The sequence below is a fragment of the Myotis brandtii genome, unplaced genomic scaffold (genome assembly GCF_000412655.1).
Source record: "Myotis brandtii unplaced genomic scaffold, ASM41265v1 scaffold134, whole genome shotgun sequence".
Lineage (NCBI taxonomy): Eukaryota > Metazoa > Chordata > Mammalia > Chiroptera > Vespertilionidae > Myotis > Myotis brandtii.
This window is the reverse complement of record NW_005354756.1, coordinates 1,195,310-1,214,685: the sequence shown is the minus strand read 5'-3', so window position 1 is coordinate 1,214,685 and position 19,376 is coordinate 1,195,310. Positions and strand designations below refer to the sequence as shown.

Sequence of the window (19,376 nt, the reverse complement as noted above, 5' to 3'; positions counted from 1 at the left end):
AGGGAGAGGGATAGAGAGTTAGAAACATCGATGAAAGAGAAACATCGATCAGCTGCCTTCTGCACCTCCCTCCTGGGGATGTGCCCGCAATCAAGGTACATGCCTTGACCGGAATCGAACCTGAGACCCTTCAGTCCGCAGGCCGACGCTCTACCCACTGCGCCAAACCAGCCAGGGCAATATTTTAAATATTTAAAAAAGCGTTATGAAGAACAATGTGGGTAACTTTCACAGAAATTATTTCATGAAGATAGCTAGACAATAAGTCGATATATTTTGTTTCCTTCATATGAAGCACAAGAACAGAGAAAACGAATCAATGGTGACAAATCAGAATACCGATTAGCTGTGGACATGAGCAAGGGTGGGGAAGGGACTGGAAGGAGCTTCTGGTGGGTCAAGTGCTCCCTACCTAGATCTGTGTGCTGGTTTGACACGTTTAGTCATGTTAAAAACCCATCACTGTACGTTATTACTGCCTGCTAACACTCCATAAAAAGTTTACAAAATGTCAAAAAGTTGGAAGCTATTTTCACACCCATTTAAATGTTTTTTTTCAAGTAAATCTCAGTAGGTCTTGAATCTATGTAAGAATGCAACATGTTCCAATTAGTTTGTAAGAACAGCAATATTTTGGGAAAAATGAAAATTTACTAGGCAAATTATTTAAATGCCTTTGCATAACTGGTGTGTGGTTTTGAAAACAACTATGACTTCGGAAGCAGAGTCAATGCGCACGCCCTCCAGGCAGATGTGCGCACGGGTTCGGGGCTGGCTTTTCAGCTATCACAGCCATTAGAACGAAGTATCAAAACGAAACTGGAGGGAAATGAACAGGCAGGCCACAGGCCGAGAGAGCACATTTGCAAAACACATCTGAGACAGGACTTGTATCCAAAACATACAGAGAATCCTTGGAGCTCAACAATAAGAAAACGAACAACCCAATTAAAAAACGGGCCAGGGATCTGCACACACCTCATCAAAGGAGATGTGCAGGTGGCCGACAAGCACGTGACACCCTGCTCCACAGTCTATGTCAGCGATGGTGAACCTTTTGAGCTCGGCGTGTCAGCAGCATTTCGAAAAACCCTAACTTAACTCTGGTGCCATGTCACATATAGAAATTTTTTGATATTTGCAACCATAGTAAAACAAAGATGTATATTTTTGATATTTATTTTATATATTTAAATGCCATTTAACAAAGAAAAATCAACCCAAAAAATGAGTTCGAGTGTCACCTCTGACACGCGTGTCATAGGTTCGCCATCACTGGTCTATGTCATCAGGGAGCTGCAAATCAAAACAACAACGAGATACCACCCAAACGTACTGAAAGGCGGAAACCCAAAACGCCAACTGACAGCGCCCATGCCAGTGAGGGTGGGAGCTGGCGGGCATGGAAACGGTCTGGCCCCTTGGAAGACAGCTGGGCGCTTTCTTACAAAACTCGGCACAGGAATCCTATCCATTCCGGCAATGGTGCGCCTCGGTTTTTACGCAAATGAGCTGCAGACCGCAGTCCACACAGAAACCTCATGCGCATGCTCACGGCAGTTTTATTCATCAAACCTAGAAGCGACTGAGATGTTTTCCACTCAGTGGATAAACAAACTGCGGTGATCCAATGGAATGTTCATGGAATATACACGGTAAATACAATGAAGATCAATTAGCAATAAAAAAAGAAATGAGCTAGCAAGCCACAATTAGCCTTTCTCCTTTATTTTAAATATAGCCTCTCCTCTCTCTCTAGAATATTATTTGAAACTTTCCCTTACAGGAACTACCAGGCTTTCCGTAGCAGGTGCACACCGGGGCACAGCGTGAACACTGCATCTGGCTGGAACGTGCATGTGGGGGGAGCCCAGCAGGAATGCGAGGCCTTGTTTCCTGGGCAGAGATGCCTGTTCTAAACATGGCCAGAGGTCTTAGAAAAACACCATGGTAAAAACAACAACGAGATACCACCCAAACGTACTGAAAGGCGGAAACCCAAAACGCCAACTGACAGCGCCCATGCCAGTGAGGGTGGGAGCTGGCGGGCATGGAAACGGTCTGGCCCCTTGGAAGACAGCTGGGCGCTTTCTTACAAAACTCGGCACAGAAATACTATACATTCCAGCAATGGTGCACCTCGGTTTTTACGCAAATGAGCTGCAAACTGCAGTCCACACAGAAACCTCACGCACATGCTCACGGCAGTTTTATTCATCATGCCCAAACCTGGAAGCAACCGAGATGTTTTCCAGTCAGTGGATAAACAAACTTCGGTGATCCAATGGAATGTTCATGGAATATACACAGTAAATACAATGGAAGATCAATTAGCAATAAAAAAAGAAATGAGCTAGCAAGCCACAATTAGCCTTTCTCCTTTATTTTAAATATAGCCTCTCCTCTCTCTCTAGAATATTATTTGAAACTTTCCCTTACAGGAACTACCAGGCTTTCCGTAGCAGGTGCACACCGGGGCACAGCGTGAACACTGCATCTGGCTGGAACGTGCATGTGGGGGGAGCCCAGCAGGAATGCAAGGCCTTGTTTCCTGGGCAGAGGTGCCTGTTCTAAACACTGGCCAGAGGTCTTAGAAAAACACCACGGTACACACATGCCATTGGCCACCAGGACACCAAGGCAGGAGGTGCTGAACTGTGTTGAGAGGAACCCTGAGTTACCAGCAATACTCAGTATTAGCCTCAAAGGGAGAGGGCAGCGTTCCAGTCCAAAACAAGTTGTCCACAAACAAAGCAAAAGCAGAAAGGAATACCCCGCTTGCTTTTCTGAAGATGGGGGGTGAGGGGAGCCAGCCCTTGGTGAAGACGTAAGGAAGGTGGCTCAAGTTCAAACCTCTGAACCTCACGGTCATCCAGCTGCTTTCCAGCTGGGGGCCCCCAGGACAAGTTTCTGCACCCCATGGCCCTCGCTTTCATCACCGGTGCAATGAGGGGTTTGAATAAATGAGCTTTATGGATACTCCAACTCTAAACACTCTGTAATTTTTAAAAAAGGGTTATTGAATGAAACTGAAGGAAATAAAACACAAATCACAACAACTGTCTCCAACAGGAAAAGAAGTCTGGGCGTGGCGCAGGGAAAGAGAGCAGTTCGGAGGGAGGGGAGGATCAGTTATGGTGGAAAACGTTAGCCGAACGGGAGATAAATGGCCTGTGATTGATTCAGCTATTTATAGCCGATCTCCAAGAAACACCTGGAGAAAGAGACTGGATCGAGTCCAAAGTTTGGTGCTTAGATAGACAGAAGCTCATTTTACTGTCTGACAATCACTCCTTGACGTACCTGTATATGGAAAGAGCTGATACCTTACATTCTATTAAAAACGTTAATGTGAGATCACTGCTCTTGGAGGACTCTCTTTCAAGTGTGCAAAATTCTCTGGGCTTTCACAGCAAGATGCACATTTAAGCACATCCGACACCTAAGTGATCTCTTGACATTGGACTGAAGGTCAAAGCACTGGACCTCGGGACGGAGCGGACACTTCACCGGGGAAGGCGGACGATTAGCTCTGCTCCGTGGTCTGGAGATGAGTTATTAAACTCCTCTATAAAGTTTTATTACTCTTCTAATCCCATCAAGAGCTGTCCTCACTTTACACGTCCCACTGCTTGCTGAATATGGCAGCAACGTGCTACAGTAATTGCTGTTCGGCGTTAGATTTCTTTTCCTCTAAAGCTAAGGATATAAAAGAGAAGGCATCAGAGATATGATACAGCCGCTGATTGTACCATTTAAAGGAAAAAAGAAAGAGCCAGATGTTAGCTGTGCCTCTTTGTGAGGGAATAACCTGCGTGATTCCACATTTCCACCCCGAGTTCTGAGTGTCCGCGGCCCAGACAGAAGGGAATGAAAGTAAATGTATGTTTCAGCACTTTGGGAAAGCACTTACAGAGAAAACAATTTACATCTTAATAGCTTTCTTTCATTTCATTAACTCCTCCTCTGCGTTTCATCCTGGAGGCGGCAGGAATGTTTGCAAACACGTGAGCCTAAGAAAGAACCACAGACGATCCAGAGCGGCTAAGGGGCCCCAGAGGCCACAGGCCAGGCTCCCACCAGCACTGGAATCGCTTCTCTGTGGGGCCTCCCTTCAAGGCTCCCGTCACCCACGGTGGGGAGCACTCCGTCCTGCCTCCCTCCGTCCAGAGGTTGACCTCTCAACACTTCAAATCTTTGGGAAGATCTTATCTTGAACAGGAAGTGGATGCCCTGGCACTCTCACCAGGACAAGGCCTGCACTTTGGAGCAACTCGCGCCATGAACCGTCTCCCATTCTGCGGGAGAGAAGGACACACGTGTGAAGACGGTGCCGGGAGCTCCGAATGGTCTCCCCCACCCTTCAGAAGGAACGTTTCCACCCGCCTCACCAGCGTGGCTGCTTAAAGCTAAGCAGCCTCTAGTGTGATCTGCAATGTTTCTTAACGTGTCACCCAGAAGTAAACCCGGCGGAATCCTCATACAGAGAAGACCTCTGCCATCGCCCAGCTGGGACATCGGTGTCCCCTCCTGAAACGCAGGGTGGGAGGCAACTTGAACTTGAGGCTCAGCCAGGCACTCCATGGCCAAACTCCCTGCATCCTAACGAGACCATGAGCCTCGTTCTCACCCATGGCATGTGGGCAACGGGGACGTGGGTCATTTCCAGGGTCGAGGGTAAAATATACATAAAACTGACCATTTTAACTGTCTTTAGGTAGACAGGTCAGTGGCATTAACTACCTTCATAATGTTGCATAAACCACTGCCATCATCCTAAACAGAATCTCTGAGCCCATTAAACAGTATCTCCCCACTAGCCCCCCTCCCAGGCCTCAGTAACCATGATTCTATTTTCTGTCTCTACAAATGTGTCTATTCTAGGTACTTTAATAAGTGAAGTCATACAATAGTTGTCCTTTTGTGTCTGGCTTCTTTCATTTAGCAAAATGTTTTCAAAGTTCATCCATGTTGTTGCATAAAGCAGGTTATTCCTTTTTATGGCTAATATTCCATTGTACGTATATACCACATTTCATTATCCATTCATCTGTTGATGGACACATGGGTGGTTTCCACCTTTTGACAATTGCGAATAATGCTGCAATGAATTTGTAAATATCTGTTTTAGTCCCTGTTTTCAATTCTTTTGGGCATATACTGAGAAAGGGAATTGCTGAATGATATGGTAATTCTGTGTTTAACTTTTTGAAGAATCACCATATTGGATTCCATGACCACTACACCATTTTACATTCCCACCAGCAATGCATGAGAGTTCCAATTTCTCCAGATCCTCACCATCACTTGTTATTTTCCTTTAAAAAGAAAAAATCATCCTAAGGTGTGAAGTGGTATCTCATTATGGTTTTAGAGTGCATTTAATGACAAATAATGTTGTGCATCTTTTCATGGGGTTAATGGCTATTCATACTTCCTTTGAAAAGAAACGTCTCTTTAAGTCCTTTGTCCATCCTATGTAATAAAAGCCTAATATGCTAAGTGTCTGGTCATCTGGTCGTCTGTTCAACCAATCAAAGAGGATTATGCTAATGATATGCTAAGGCCACTCAACCGCTCGCTATGATGTGCACTGACCACCAGAGGGCAGATGCTCCAACCAGTAGGTTAGCTTGCTGCTGGGGTCAGGCCGATCAGGACTGAGTGAGATGGGCCAGACCCCTGGAGCCTCCCTCCCACGATTCCTCCCTGGCTGGCCAACCTCCCGTGTCCCTCCCCGGCCTTGATCGTGCACCAGTGGGGTCCCTTGGCCTGGCCTGCACCCTCTCGAAATCCAGGACCCCTTGGGGGATGTCAGAGAGCCGGTTTCAGCCCAATCCTGCTCAACGCAGGAGCTGCCCCCTGGTGGTCAGTGCGTTACCACAGGGGGAGTGCTGCTCAGCCAGAAGCCAGGCTCACGACTGGCAAGCACAGCAGCAGTGGCGGAAGCCTCTCCCGCCTCCGTGGCAGCGCTAAAGATGTCCGACTGATGGCTTAAGCTTGCTCCCTGTGGGCTCCCAGACTGCAAGAGGGCACAGGCCAGGCTGAGGGAACCCCCCCCCACCCTGAGTGCACGAATTTTGTGCACTGGGCCTCTAGTCTATATATATAAAAGCCAAGCAACCAGAATGACCAGAACAACCGGTCGCTATGACGCACACTGCAGCCAGCCAACCGGCCCGATGGGGGTGGGGTCAGCTGGCCAACCTTCCGCAGCCCCTCCCCCTGGCTGGCTGGCCCCAATTGGGGTGGGCCGGCCAGACCCCACCTGTGCACAAATTCATGCACCGGGCCTCTAGTTTTATAATAAGGCTTTTTGTTGTTGTTGTTGTTGTTGTTGTTGTTGACTTATAGTTCTTTATGTATTCTGGAAATTAATCCCTAATCAGATAAATGATTTGCAAATACTTTCCCTTCTAGCTGGGGTTCTTAGGAAGCAGGTGTGCCTTCTCCACGGTGTTACCCTTCTGCCTGCTGGATAGAGAGCATTTCAATATCCAAGGAAATGATGAAGCTATGAAATGGGAGGAGATGCAGCAAAGCCGCCCACTGGCCAGAAATGCCCCGGATTCTATTATACAACTGATAAACTTTTTTGTGTTAATCCACTGAAATTTTGACTTTTTTTCCCACAAACCGAACATAGTCCTCTAACTGTTCATTTTTCTGACTGTGATCTGCAGGTTCATGACTTCCATCTCCCAAGTCTCATCCCCGTCAGTGCCTCTTAAGTAGGGCTGCAGGCCTTCCCTGACTAGACCCTCCTTTTCTTCATTACCACAAACTGGCAGCATATTCATTTTGTTAGAGAGACTTAACTTGCCTATAGTTCTGATATCCCTCCATTCCTCTTTGTGTAACTGAGATCTTTACCATCCTAAGATCTTAGGCACCCTTGTTTCTTTGTAACTTCTTAAGAACAATGGTTCTGAGTATCAACTTCCAGTAATCAGATGAATAGGTCTGAGGACCTAGTGTACAGCACAGTGATTACAGTTATTAATACTGTATTATACACTTGAAAGTTGCTAGGAGAGTAGTACTTAAATGTCCTTACCACAAAAAAGAAATTGTAATTATATGATGTGATATAAATCTGCAATAAATAAGTGCATCAAATCAGCACATTGTACACCACAAATTTACAAAAAGCCATGCCAATTTTATCTCAATAAAATTGGGAAGAAAGAATTTACAAATAAATAATCTTTTCAAATGGCTCTGAGATCAAACTTGCAGATATTTTAGTATTCTGCATTTCTAGTATAACCTCTTTGGGGTGATACAGTTTAACTCATTTAAAGTGGCTGATACCACCCAGCTGGTGTGGTTCAGTGGTTGAGTGTCAACCCATCAACCAAGAGGTCGCTGGTTCAATTCCCAGTCAGGGCACATGCCTATGGGCATGATCCCCAGTAGGAGGCGTGCAGGAGGCAGCTGATCAATGTTTCTATCTCTCCCTTTGTCTCTCTCTAAAAATCAATGAAAAACAATTGTTTTAAGTGGCTGATAGTATCGCAATAATTTATCTTCAGTTTCATTTCTCTCCCTCTAATGATCTGCTTACATGGTCCCATGGGAGGACCACTTGGCTATTTTTAGTGCTTATTTTTAAACACTTATGCTAATTTTATTAATTATACATGACAAATTTACATATATTATCATTTAATCCTCAAGACAAACATACAAAATAGGTATCATTATCCCAGAGAGATAAAGACCCAAAAGTATCTCATCAAATTGCAGACTGAGGATTCAGACCCAGCTATTTCAATTACATACCACGTTCCTGTTCATTCACATGCTAGCTTCTCCAATTCTCTCCTAAATAATGAACTTTTCACTTCTTTTCTGGAGCACGGCTTCAAAGTGCCTTCAGTAGCTCCTGGAAACATTTTTAGGAGGCACAGTTCATTGTGTGCTGTTCCTTGACGCTATTATAATTTCACACCTTCTGTTGCAGGTCCCTCCTTGCTATTTTTAACATGTTTTTAATCTGACCTAGCCCAGAAGCTTGTTAAACGTCTCCCTCTTTTCCTATATTGAAAAATCCTTTCTGAAGGGTGATAATATGGCTTTGATGCTTCAGAGAATTGCAGACATTAAGAGGCCTCCCCGAGCCCTGGTGAGGAGACACGTGGGCAGGGGAGCGACGACACAAGGGCCATTCCATCTCAGTGAAAACATTAAAGGAAGACAAGGGGACATTTCTATCCGCCTAACACACAGTTCTCCACATTTCAAAATTAAGGTCGGACAAAATGAAAGCTTGAAGCAAAAAATAAGACCACTGCTTATAAGGTTTCAGCTCCGGAAAATCACTCCGCCACATCCAAGCTGACAATTTTGTGCCCCAGGGACAGGACTGCCCCTCTAAGACCAGCCAGCCGGGCTCCAGATGTGAGCAACGGGGTGAGAGCTGATAAAAAGTCACTCAACGGCTCAAATGCTGCTCATTTTGGTGGCCTTAGAACAGTGGTTCTCAACCTTGGCTGCACATTAGAATCACCTGGGAATCTTTAAATCCTGAATTCTCAGGCAGTGGTTCTCAACCTTGGCTGCACATTAGAATCACCTGGGAATCTTTTTAAAATCCTGATTTCTGGGCCTCATCCTCCAGAAATTCTGTTTCTTTTTACTAATGTTGTGGCCAACATTAGTAACAAAGAAACAGAATTTCTGGAGGATGAGGCCCAGAAATCAGGATTTTAAAAAGATTCCCAGGTGATTCTAATGTGCAGCCAAGGTTGAGAACCACTGCCTTAGAAGAATCCAGCTCGTAATGTCTTTTGTACATCCGGTTCTCGATGAATACACCGTGAAGGAAGAAAGATACGAAGCACTAGGCGTGAGGTCCGAAGTTGGATGACACATTGGGGCAGGCAGCCAGGGGCTGAGGCTGGACAGGGTGCAGAGAAGTGAGGCCCTCATTCTGGAAATGGAACGTGAACTCTGCCCTGAGTGTCCCCTATCATTCATCCGGGCAGCGCCCACCTATAGAGCAACCGCTGTGCGCCAGGAACTGTACGGGGGAGGGGGGGGGTACAGAGAGGTCAACAGTGAACGGGACAGGGGGCTCTCCTTCCAGCAGATGACATGAATATCAATCAATCAATGACTTCTCTTTTAGACACTGGCATGTTTATTGAGCCTATAGATTGAAAGATGGCTGCTTCCAACATCTGGGCAGCAAGTTGTGGGGGGCAACGAAAATGCCTGCCCAAGAAAACAGCAATTGATGACTGAGCCCCTGGCAGGCGGAACTGAGGACTGTCCCCTCTCCCCCAGGGAGAGGCTGCAGAGCCCCACACTCGCCACAGCCAGTCAGCTCTGCGACCTGAAGAGCTAATTCTACACCTGCTGCTCTGGAAGAACCTGGGGGCTTATGAGGACTTCCACAGGAAACTCAGCAGGCGAGTCCATCGGGACATCATCCCTATTTTAATTACAACTGTGATAAGTGCAACGAAAGAGAATGTGGGCTTTCAAGAAGGGCTTCCTGGAGAAAACGGAGTTTGAGCCGAGCTCGGGAGGAAGCAGGAGGGTGAGCAGGATGGGGACAGGTACGTGGGAAGGTGCGGGGGAGAAGGAGGCGGGCGCGTGACAGAAACTGCGATGAGGTGAGTCTGGCCGGGCCCGGACAGCACAGGGAAAAGTGCCAGGCAGGCTGGCAGCAGGTGAAGTCAGGACTGTGTGCTGCTAATGAGTCCAGCCCTGCTCCTCTGAGCAGGACAGGCTGGCACAGGGAGTGACAGGCGGAGACTGGCACCCGAAGATGACCGTTCTGGCGGGTGCTGTGTGAAAAGTAAATCAGAGTTCTCTTCTTATCTCCTACGCCAATATTCTCCCGTTCCCAAGGTCATCCCCCGCAAATCATCTCTGAAATGCCTAGCAGAGAGCAATGCAATGAAAATACTTGAAATCTTCTTAAATTCAAGCAGAAGAATTTCTATCATACTAAAAAGACAACCCAATCTGAATAGACAATGTGTCAAAGAAGATGTACAAACAGCCAATAAGCCCACGAAAAGATGCTCAACATCATTAGCCATTAGGAAAATGAAAATCAAAACCCCATGAGGTACCACCTCACTCAGGATGGGCCTCATGAAAAAGCAACCCTTTCTCTGTGCTTGATGCTTAATACTGTCACCAGAATATGATACTTTGTATCATCCCCCCACCCGGATACAATGTACCTTTTAAATCTGCATCTTTACTTATGGAGCATTTTCTTCTATCCTGTTTAAAAGTATTGTATCTGTTCAATTTGTTCAGCCCTCTTCCATGAGAGCACCCACCAGCCATGGCTCGGACTTTTTCACCGGGTGGCGGCAGCATTCACGAGCTTGTGGGGAAGCTGCAAGGCCCCTTGCTGTCCGGGCTTGGGAATCTCACGTCACTGCCATCACATCCTGGTTGAAGGAAATCACTAAGCCGCCGTGGATTCCGGGGTAAGAAAGAGGTTCCACCTCTTGGTGAAAGGAGCTGCGATGAGTGTGTGGCCATCTGTAACCTAGCACCGTTACCCAGAGATGCTGAATGGGCTTTACCCAACACCACAGCCGGTGCACGGGGGGTTGCTCCGTGTGACTTCCCGAAGCCGATCCCATCCATCACTTCCCTGTGATGCTTTCGGTTATGTCTAGATGGTCTCTTACACGCCTGGATTCCCAGCGTCTGCTCTCCTGCTGCACTGGCAGTACTGAGTAGTACGAAGACCACGTGGCCTGCGAGTCTAAAGTAGTTCCTGCCTGGTCCTTTACAGGAAAGGTCTGCCAGCCACTCCTGTTCAACACGAGCTGGAATGTTCCACACGAGTGAGAAACCTAAGGTGGCTATTAAGTACACTTCAAGGCCAGACAGCTCTCAGAGTGATTTTCTGGTCTTGAGAAAACACCGATTTAGGCAGGTTTATCATAAACCGCGTAAGGAATGAGTATGTTGATTTCTGAGACACCATACACCGGTGGAGACAAACATTGCTTTCAACGCTTCTTTGGCAGGATCTGCACGCTGCGCGTCGCGGAAATCCGTTATTCTGACGGCTCTGCTGGGAACACGGAAGCTGGGACAACCTCCTTCACTCAAAGGCCAGTGCATGGCGACCAGCCAGAGCCCCTTGTGAATGTTAATGACTCTAATATTTTCAAATGTAAACAAGAGGTCTTTCTTTGTTTTATCATTCTTGCTCTGAAGGGCTCATTTAAAAATGACCACTTTAAAACAAAAAGCCTGAATTACACAATGCAGTTGCGTGCTGGTGACGGTCAGTGACTACCTATCAGAGTCTGTGTCCTCGTGGCCGCCCTACTGAGTGGCACTCGACACTGAGGTCCTTGTGTCTGTTACTACCAGTCCTCTCCGATCCAGGCACCAGGACCGCATGTCCCCCTAACGAAGAGAAAGTGCTGCCGATGACATTGTCCCTGCCTCATCAGTTAGAACTGCATCTTTCACTCAAGGCAGGTGCTCTCTGAGACTTACTTTGACACAGTTTTCCTCACATATTGCTTTTCTATATACATATATATATATCAGTAGAATGAATTGGTATAGAGATAAACAACTTAGAGATACTCAAGAACTTAGAAAAAGAATGTAAAAAAAAACTCAAAAGCACAAGGAATGAATTAAGAGATAAAAGCAGAAATTGACTTTTTTTAAAAGTAGGACTAACAACTAAATTCCAAACCAGTCTAATAAAATTAAACAACCACTATCTTAAATACTAAAAACTCAAAACCGCAAATACATAATATAAAAAACGGTAATAGGGAGATAATTTCTGAAGCCAAGAAAATAGAACAACTGTGAACACCTATTTTGTCCAAATCTATGGCAACAGATTTGAAAGTGTGTATGAAATGACAGCTTTCTAGGAAAACTCAATTTCCTAAAACTGATTCTATAAGAGATGGAAAGATGTAAAAAGACTAATTACCTTTGTAGAACTAGAGAAAGGTGTTAAAGAGCTACCACTACTAATATACCTCCTAGAAACAGCAGAAGCCAGAGGGAATTCCACTAAACTTTTAAGGAATAGATAATTTCATTGATTCGTGAATTGTTCCAGAACCACAGAAAGAGGAAAAACTTCCTTTTATTGTAAATACTAGAGGTCCAGTGCACAAAATTCATGCAGGGGAGGAGGGGCCTCAGACCGGCCTGCACCCTCTCGCAATCCGGGACTGCTGGCTCCTACCTGCTCTCCTGCCTGCCTGATTGCCCCTAACCACCTCTGCCTCGGCCCCCACCGCCACGGCTTTGTCCAGAAGGACGTCAGAAGGTCGTTCAGCTGTCCATTCTAATTAGCATAATACACTTTTATATTATAGATGCAACTTAGTGTTAACACCAAAATCTAGCAAAGAATGTATTCTATTAAAAACAAACAAGAAACAAAACCACAGGCCAATCACACTTATGCATGACAATGGAAAAATCCTGAAAACAAAATTAGCAAAGAACTTAAGTAGCACAATTAAAGAATAATATATCACGGGTCAAGTGTGGTTACTGACTCAAGTGCTCGGATGGTTTAACACAACAAAATCTATTAAATACAACTCATTACATAAATAGATCCAAGGAAAAATCATTTGATTATTTCCATAGAAGCCAAAAGTAATTATTTATTCTTGCTTTCAAAGATAAAATTAAAATAGATGAGTACTTCCTTGACCAGAAAAAAGACTGAGGCAATACCAACACATCCTCTGTCTGGGGACAGGTAGGGATTATGTGGGAAACCTCTGTACCCACCCCCCCCCCTCAGTTTTGTTTTAAACCTAAAACTTTCCTTAAAATATAAAGTCTTAAAAATTGCTTTCAATTGTAAAATTACAGATATGTGTAAGATGCAAAGTAAACTCAGCCTCGACCCATTCGGTCTCATGTTATGAGGTGCTTTGGACATATACATGTTTATTTTGACTGACAGCAATACGTCTAAATGCTTTGCTTACACTTGCATTTGGCTTTTTGGGGTTTTTTTTTTTTTTTGAATTATCATCTTTAAGCAATCTACTTACAGTGTGCCGTGTAGAAAATAAGTTAGTGTAGAGAAGCTATCACAATCTTACCACACTTTCCCTTTTGGCTGGTAATATTATTTATAGGACCCAAAACATCTATTTTCATTGATCAACTTTATTTTTTTAAATTATGCTTTTATTGCTTTTAGAGAGAGAGGGAGGGAGAGGGATAGAGAGAAAAACACCAGTCGGCCGCCTCCTGCACGCCCCCCACTAGGGATCGAGCCCGCAACCCGGGCATGTGCCCTGACCAGGAATTGAACTGGTGGCCTCTTGGTTCACCGGTGGACGTTCAACCACTGAGCAACACCAGCTGGGCTGACTGATCAACTTTAAATAGTACTTCGTGACTCCCTACTACATAAGATGAGAAAACTTACAAATAGGCAAAACTCAACAGAATCTAAGCGAATTCTAAGAAGCGCTTACCGTGTTCATACAGCAGCTGCATGTTCGAATCCTTGCAGGCAACCAGGTTGTGGAGCAACGCAATCACACTTTGCATGGTGTTACCCAGAATGTTCTCCTGGTGGGCCTGCAAGAGATGACAGTTTTCATCATAACTACACGGAAATACAATCACATCGTGATAGAGGCAGATGAGCAAATGACCTCCATCCCCTCATTCTCCGCACAAGGTGCCATGAGGACCTCTGCACTGTAGGGAAGCAGGTGCGCCCGGGCTCGGGCACGCCCCCTGGCGAGTTAGTGAGCTGGGAGGCGGCAGCCCCCTGCCCGAGCTGGACAAGCACACGGCCCTCTGTGCTTAGACGGGGACAACGAGGTCAGAGGGACAGAAATCAAGCCCTGCGGACTGAGGAGACCACACCTGAAAGATGTTTTGAGATCATAAAAGAAAGCTTAGAGAAATTGTTCTGCCCATATGATAAAATTATGCACAGCATTCTTTTATATCTTCACGAATCTCCTGTGACCTGAGCCTTCTGCATCGCCTTGCACACTGTCTCCTCCCCTTTCTTGTGGCTCAGACTCACCAAAGCTCTGTCTTATTTCATTGGTCTTTCAAGGAACCAGCCTCCCATTTTAATGATCGTCCACATTTTTGGCTTTGTGTTAGTCATTACAAAGGTATACAAACTGCCACCTCTTCCTCCTGGGAGGTCACTTCCCTGCCCATTGTGACTAGAGTTGACCAGGACACTTGCTTTGGCCAATTAAATCCTTTGGGCAGAAGCTTTAAGGGCCAGCGAGGGCTTTGTCATCCCTCTTTCCCTCTGCTCTGGTGACAGGTCATGCTCTAGGTCTGTGGTCGGCAAACTGCGGCTCGGGAGCCACATGTGGCTCTTTGGCCCCTTGAGTGTGGCTCTTCCTAAGCCTTAGGAGTACCCTAATTAAGTTAATAACAATGTACCTACCTGTATAGTTTAAGTTTAAAAAATTTGGCTCTCAAAAGAAATTTCAATCGTCGTACTGTTGATATTTGGCTCTGTTGACTAATGAGTTTCCGACCACTGCTCTAGGTGGAAGAGCCTCCAATAACCCGAGTCGCAGGGTGAGGATGTGCAGCAGAGCAGCCGGAGTCCTAGGGGGACACGCGGCTCCAACTCTGACAGAAGTACCCACACGGCACCTGGCTCTGAAGCTGCCCGTCACATCGTGCACCGCCCTGCGCACAGCCACGGGAGTCCTGCAGGCTCATCTGCTAGGTCTTTGTTGATACAAGTCAAGGAGTTTGCCTTCCAAATACCGAAGCCTAGAGATTTCTAACATTCTTTAGACACACACGCTTAGAAGTGGACGCTAGTGTTTGCCTGTTTCGCTGACACCAGCTTACGAAGATTAATGTGGGGGCGACGGTCTGCCACTAATTTCATCTCATTATTCCTACAGTGAGTTGGAAGGAGAGGGTGATTAGTAAGCGCCAACTTGACGCGACACGTTGTACTCATGACAAAGTAACTGATGCTACGCAGGAGACCTGCTTTTGTGATGAGAAGCTAATAAATCTTTCCTTTTTGTCCCACACAGTGAAACCACTCGTACCACTCCCTGTTCACAGACCAGTCTGTGAGCGCGTGCAGGTCAGTCTCGCTGGAGACAGAGCCACGCGCCTTCGATGCACAGCTTTCGTGGTGACAGGTGCCCCTGCTACGCTGCTCCTGGCCGTGTCTTTGGCTCGTGCGAAGCCCACGCTTCCGGTTCCCTCGTGCTCTCAGGGTGAGAGCCCCTGACGGACACAGGCATTTCCTTTTGTACAAAAGCCCCCTTTCCAGACCTGCGTCACCCTGAACACTGAGAACCCCGGAGCGTACCCCAGCCAACTGGGTCCGAGGCTCCTGGCCTGGGGGACCCAGAGCCCCGCGGACCGAACGCCTCTGCCAGCCCCTGCCCAGGCTGCAGGAGGGCATGGGGTAAGGCACGCCCTGGTTAAAGCCGCCCCTCCCCTCCTTGCTGAGGGAACTCAGGACCAAACACTTGGTGCGGAGAATAAAGGAGAGATCAATAAGCTTGTAGCCAGACCGGGAGAGGTGGTTCCTTTTCTGCTGCAGCCTTCGACGTACAACCCAGGAAGCAGGATGTAAGTGTCAGGCAACTGTAGCAAAGGAGAGAATGGGCGTGTGACCCCTAGAGCCACCACGGACAGCCCCGTCACTCAGACACTTAGAGTCAAGGCCGGCTGTTGCTGCCGAAGGAGGCTGAGCTCGGGAGACAAGGCCACCCCGACATCCCACTTCGCCACTGCAGGCCGTCCCAACGCCCTGTCCGATCATGAGGAGAATATTTCACTCCTTCCATCCGTAAGCCAGCGGCGAGCACAGCTGACCTCATTTGTGTGCCTGACGCCACAGTGTATGGACATTTAACAAACGGAGCCCTTGCGGGTTCTAATAAAACATAGCATTTGCCAGCAGACATAATTAGAATTGAAGCAGCAAAAATCTAGTGTTGGGCAACCTAGATGAAACAACTTCATTAAAATGTGCAGCGGCCTCAGCAAATGAAAGGCAGGCGAGCACTGGACCCTGAAGAGTCAGCCTTCTCCAAACTAATTGCTTCCGAGCGGAGAACGGCTCCGAAACACCAAGGGCGCAGCAAGGAAACGCGGCCTGCCCCGCGTCTCCCGTGGTGCTGGGTGCCAAGGGATCTGAGGCCACAGGAAAGTCTGCGGAGACTCAGATGACAAGAACGTACTGGAGGGGAAGGGCCACTTTCCGTGTCACTGAGCGGCGATCGGCCGCCCCAGCGGGCTCCCTGCAGACCCAGCACTGCCCTCTAACATGGGGAGATGGGGACGCACCGAAGACCGCAGCGATCCAGGATGGGCCGGCAGAGGTCTGAACGGTCGAGGCAGGAAGTACCTGGGCCAGAATTCAAAGGACGAGCGCCCATCATCAGGAGGTTAGAAACTGCGGAGAGAATGAAACGCAGCAGCTTGCACAGTGCCGGGCGCACGGACTCGACACGCTCAGAAATACACACGCAGCTCACCCTGTTCCACGCGTTTAGAGTGCGTTCCGGGGAAGGACGGCTGTGCTGCTCTGCGGGACGGGCGCCCACTTTTTCCCGCGTCTCCCGTGGTGCTGGGTGCCAAGGGATCTGAGGCCACAGGAAAGTCTGCGGAGACTCAGATGACAAGAACGTACTGGAGGGGAAGGGCCACTTTCCGTGTCACTGACCCTCACGAGGCTGCCCCACAGGCAGCTCCAACTCACCGGGCTCCACACTGAGTCGTCGTCTCCTTTCCCCTCCTCTCTGCTTCCTGTTTCAATGGCGGCCCTACACGCTGCCCAGCCACCAGCCACAGCTCTCGGAGTGACCCTGGCACTGCCTCGCTCTCATCTCCGCATCCAACACCCACCAATTCCCTGGGCCTTCCTGAGCCCCTTGGGAATCTGTCCTCTAAGACCAGGCGATGTTGCCACCTTTGGATAAAGCCGCCACCACTCCTCAGGGGACTCCACGTCCAGTATCACCCCTCAACGGGGGGCGGGCTCCTCGCTCCAAAGGGGCAGACTCACCCCCAGTTCCGTGGCTCCGATCTGGGCCTACAGGTCTGGGGAGCACATTCGCGTCTACGGTTGGCCCAAGGCGGCCACGCTCCCCACAGCCCAGTGTATGCCCAGACCCGGGGGATTCAAAGGCCTGGGGAGGGCAGGCCACAGGGCCAGGAGCGGCAGGAGCAAGGGCACCTCCAAGGCTTCCAGTCCCAGAGAAACATCACATCGCGACTGTGGAAATATTCTCACGACTTATTGAGCCAAATACCGACCCCTGAGGATGAGGGACAAGGAAGGAAACGAGATGAATTACACTGAAAGGGACAGATTAACTCAACATGAATCTGCCCATTTACCCCACAGATACGTACACGGGATTCCCTGGGAAGGCCGCTATCTGGGCGTCCAAGGTGGGGGTGTTTGGGGTGCGATGAAGTTGGGGCCGGGGTAACTGGCCCCGGACACTGGCTCTGCCAGCGGGGAGGCAGCCACAGGGCTCCTGGGCCTGTCGCCAGGGCTCTGCGGGCGCAGCGGGCTCGGAGGCGAAGGGAGAACCGTGAGGCCCGCTGGTCTCCCACCTGCAGCCAAAAGCGCCGGCGCCCTCACCCCGAGAGCCCAGGGGAGCGGAATGAGTCCCTCCCCTCACTTGGGCCACCGCCACGTGAAGGCCTCCATCTTTCTGCTTAAACACAGGAGAGAATAAAACTCTAATTATTTTTCCATTTGACTGACAGGGCAGAGGCCCTTTGGCAGCAGCGAATACAAGTTGTTAGTGACCCGTTCCAGGTGGCACCGAGGGAGGGCCTGGGCCAACTGGCGCCATGTGCCCATCAGGGTGCCGAGCCAGCTAGAGGGCGGCAGCGCGCGGACGCCCTCCCGCAGGTGAGTGTGCTGTGGCTCTCCCAGCCCGGCCTCCCTCATTATTTAGGGCCGGCAGGAAGCTTCCTTCTTCTTGGCTCCGACAGGGCGCTGTGCCTCAGGGCAGGTGCCGTGGGCCGGAGCCAACACTGCGCTGCCCGGGGGAGAACCCTGGCAACGGAGCCCAGCGAAGCTGCCAGCACCAGTGTCCCTGGGGATGGCTTGTGCCCTGTGCTGCGCCTGCCTGGAGGCTAGAGACGGGCCAGTCTGCCCTGTACTTGCTGCCTGAGCTACGTAGAGGCCCGAAGCAGGGGGACAGGAGAAAACACAGGTGAGTGTCCAGACACACTCCTGCCTGCTCCTTGCGTCCCTGCCCCTCTCCAGAAGTAAAACAACCATCGGCATCATCATCATCTCACAAAAATAAAGCCTGGCAAACTAATATTCGCTCTCAGAAATCCAGGCCAGAAGCTGGAGGCCATGGGAGGCTGCCCTTTTCATGGTGGACAGTTTCCGTCACCTCCCTGTGTCCACCTTTGTCACCTCCCTGTGCCCGCCTCCATCACAGCACCTGCCACACGCACTGTGACTATTGGTTCATCCATTCCTCACCGGATGCCGAGCCCTTTGAGGGCAGAATTGGGGCTTTGAGCAGTGTCTCTGGGAAATTAACAGAAGGACAATCCTGCTCACAGTCATCGGGTGAACACAGCAGGGGAAGGGAGATACAGCTGCTTGGGTTCTCCTTCAAGAAGTTAGCTTGTCAGGAACAAGCAATTGCCTTCCATTGAGCCATCGATAAATATTTACTGAGCACTGAAATTTGCACATAATGATGTGAAACAGAACCACACAAATGATTTTCCTCCAAATGTCGTTTTCCATGGGTACACATTTGTTTTTGAATAATGTTTGCAAGAGATGGTAAATTGAGACCCTTTTACTTTAAGGACAGAAAACCTCTCACGTGCTACATATTTGTCAAGGACCCGTGACGCACTGGCGTGGAAAATATGCACTTGGGAAGTCCTGAAGGAGGTTCACACGTCTCAATGGAACCCTCCGTTAAAGGTAATTGCTCACAAACACAAACACCCCCTTCCTGAGGAAGGAAATACTGCACTCGGTTGGAAGGGAATGGGAAGATCAATACGCGCAATTATCACAAGGCGTGTTCAACAGCAGCGCTCTCACTGCGGGCCCTGCGACCTCTTTGCAGAGGGAGTTTATGGTCTCGCGGTTCCTGCCGCAGAGAGGGTCTAGAAAATCCTGCAGGAGAGGGATTTTAGAGGGAAGTGGCGCGTAGTCCTTCCAACCAGGGCTTTAAAGCGACAAAGGAAAGCACAGGAAGGGCAGGGAGGAGAGGAGACCTCAGGACGCTGGAAGCACATGTCTAAAGCCAGGATGAGGACAGGAAGCCTTTCTGCCCCATGACCGAGAGGGGCCGAGTGCCGGGCGGCTGCATCCCAGCAACAGCTGCCTCGCCCAGGTGCGGGCTGGGAGCCTGCAGCAGCAGCAG

General features: G+C 48.6%; 1 protein-coding gene across 2 annotated transcripts in view; it reads right to left on the bottom strand.

The window, feature by feature from the left end:
* The window catches only part of ULK4 (unc-51 like kinase 4), a 290,018-nt gene that overhangs the window by 117,707 nt on the left and 152,935 nt on the right, over positions 1-19,376 (bottom strand). For both annotated transcript variants that reach the window (XM_014534909.1, XM_005860404.2), the window contains exon 32: positions 13,470-13,575. In XM_014534909.1, the coding sequence (XP_014390395.1) occupies positions 13,470-13,575 (106 nt within the window). The remainder of the gene's footprint in view (positions 1-13,469; positions 13,576-19,376) is intronic.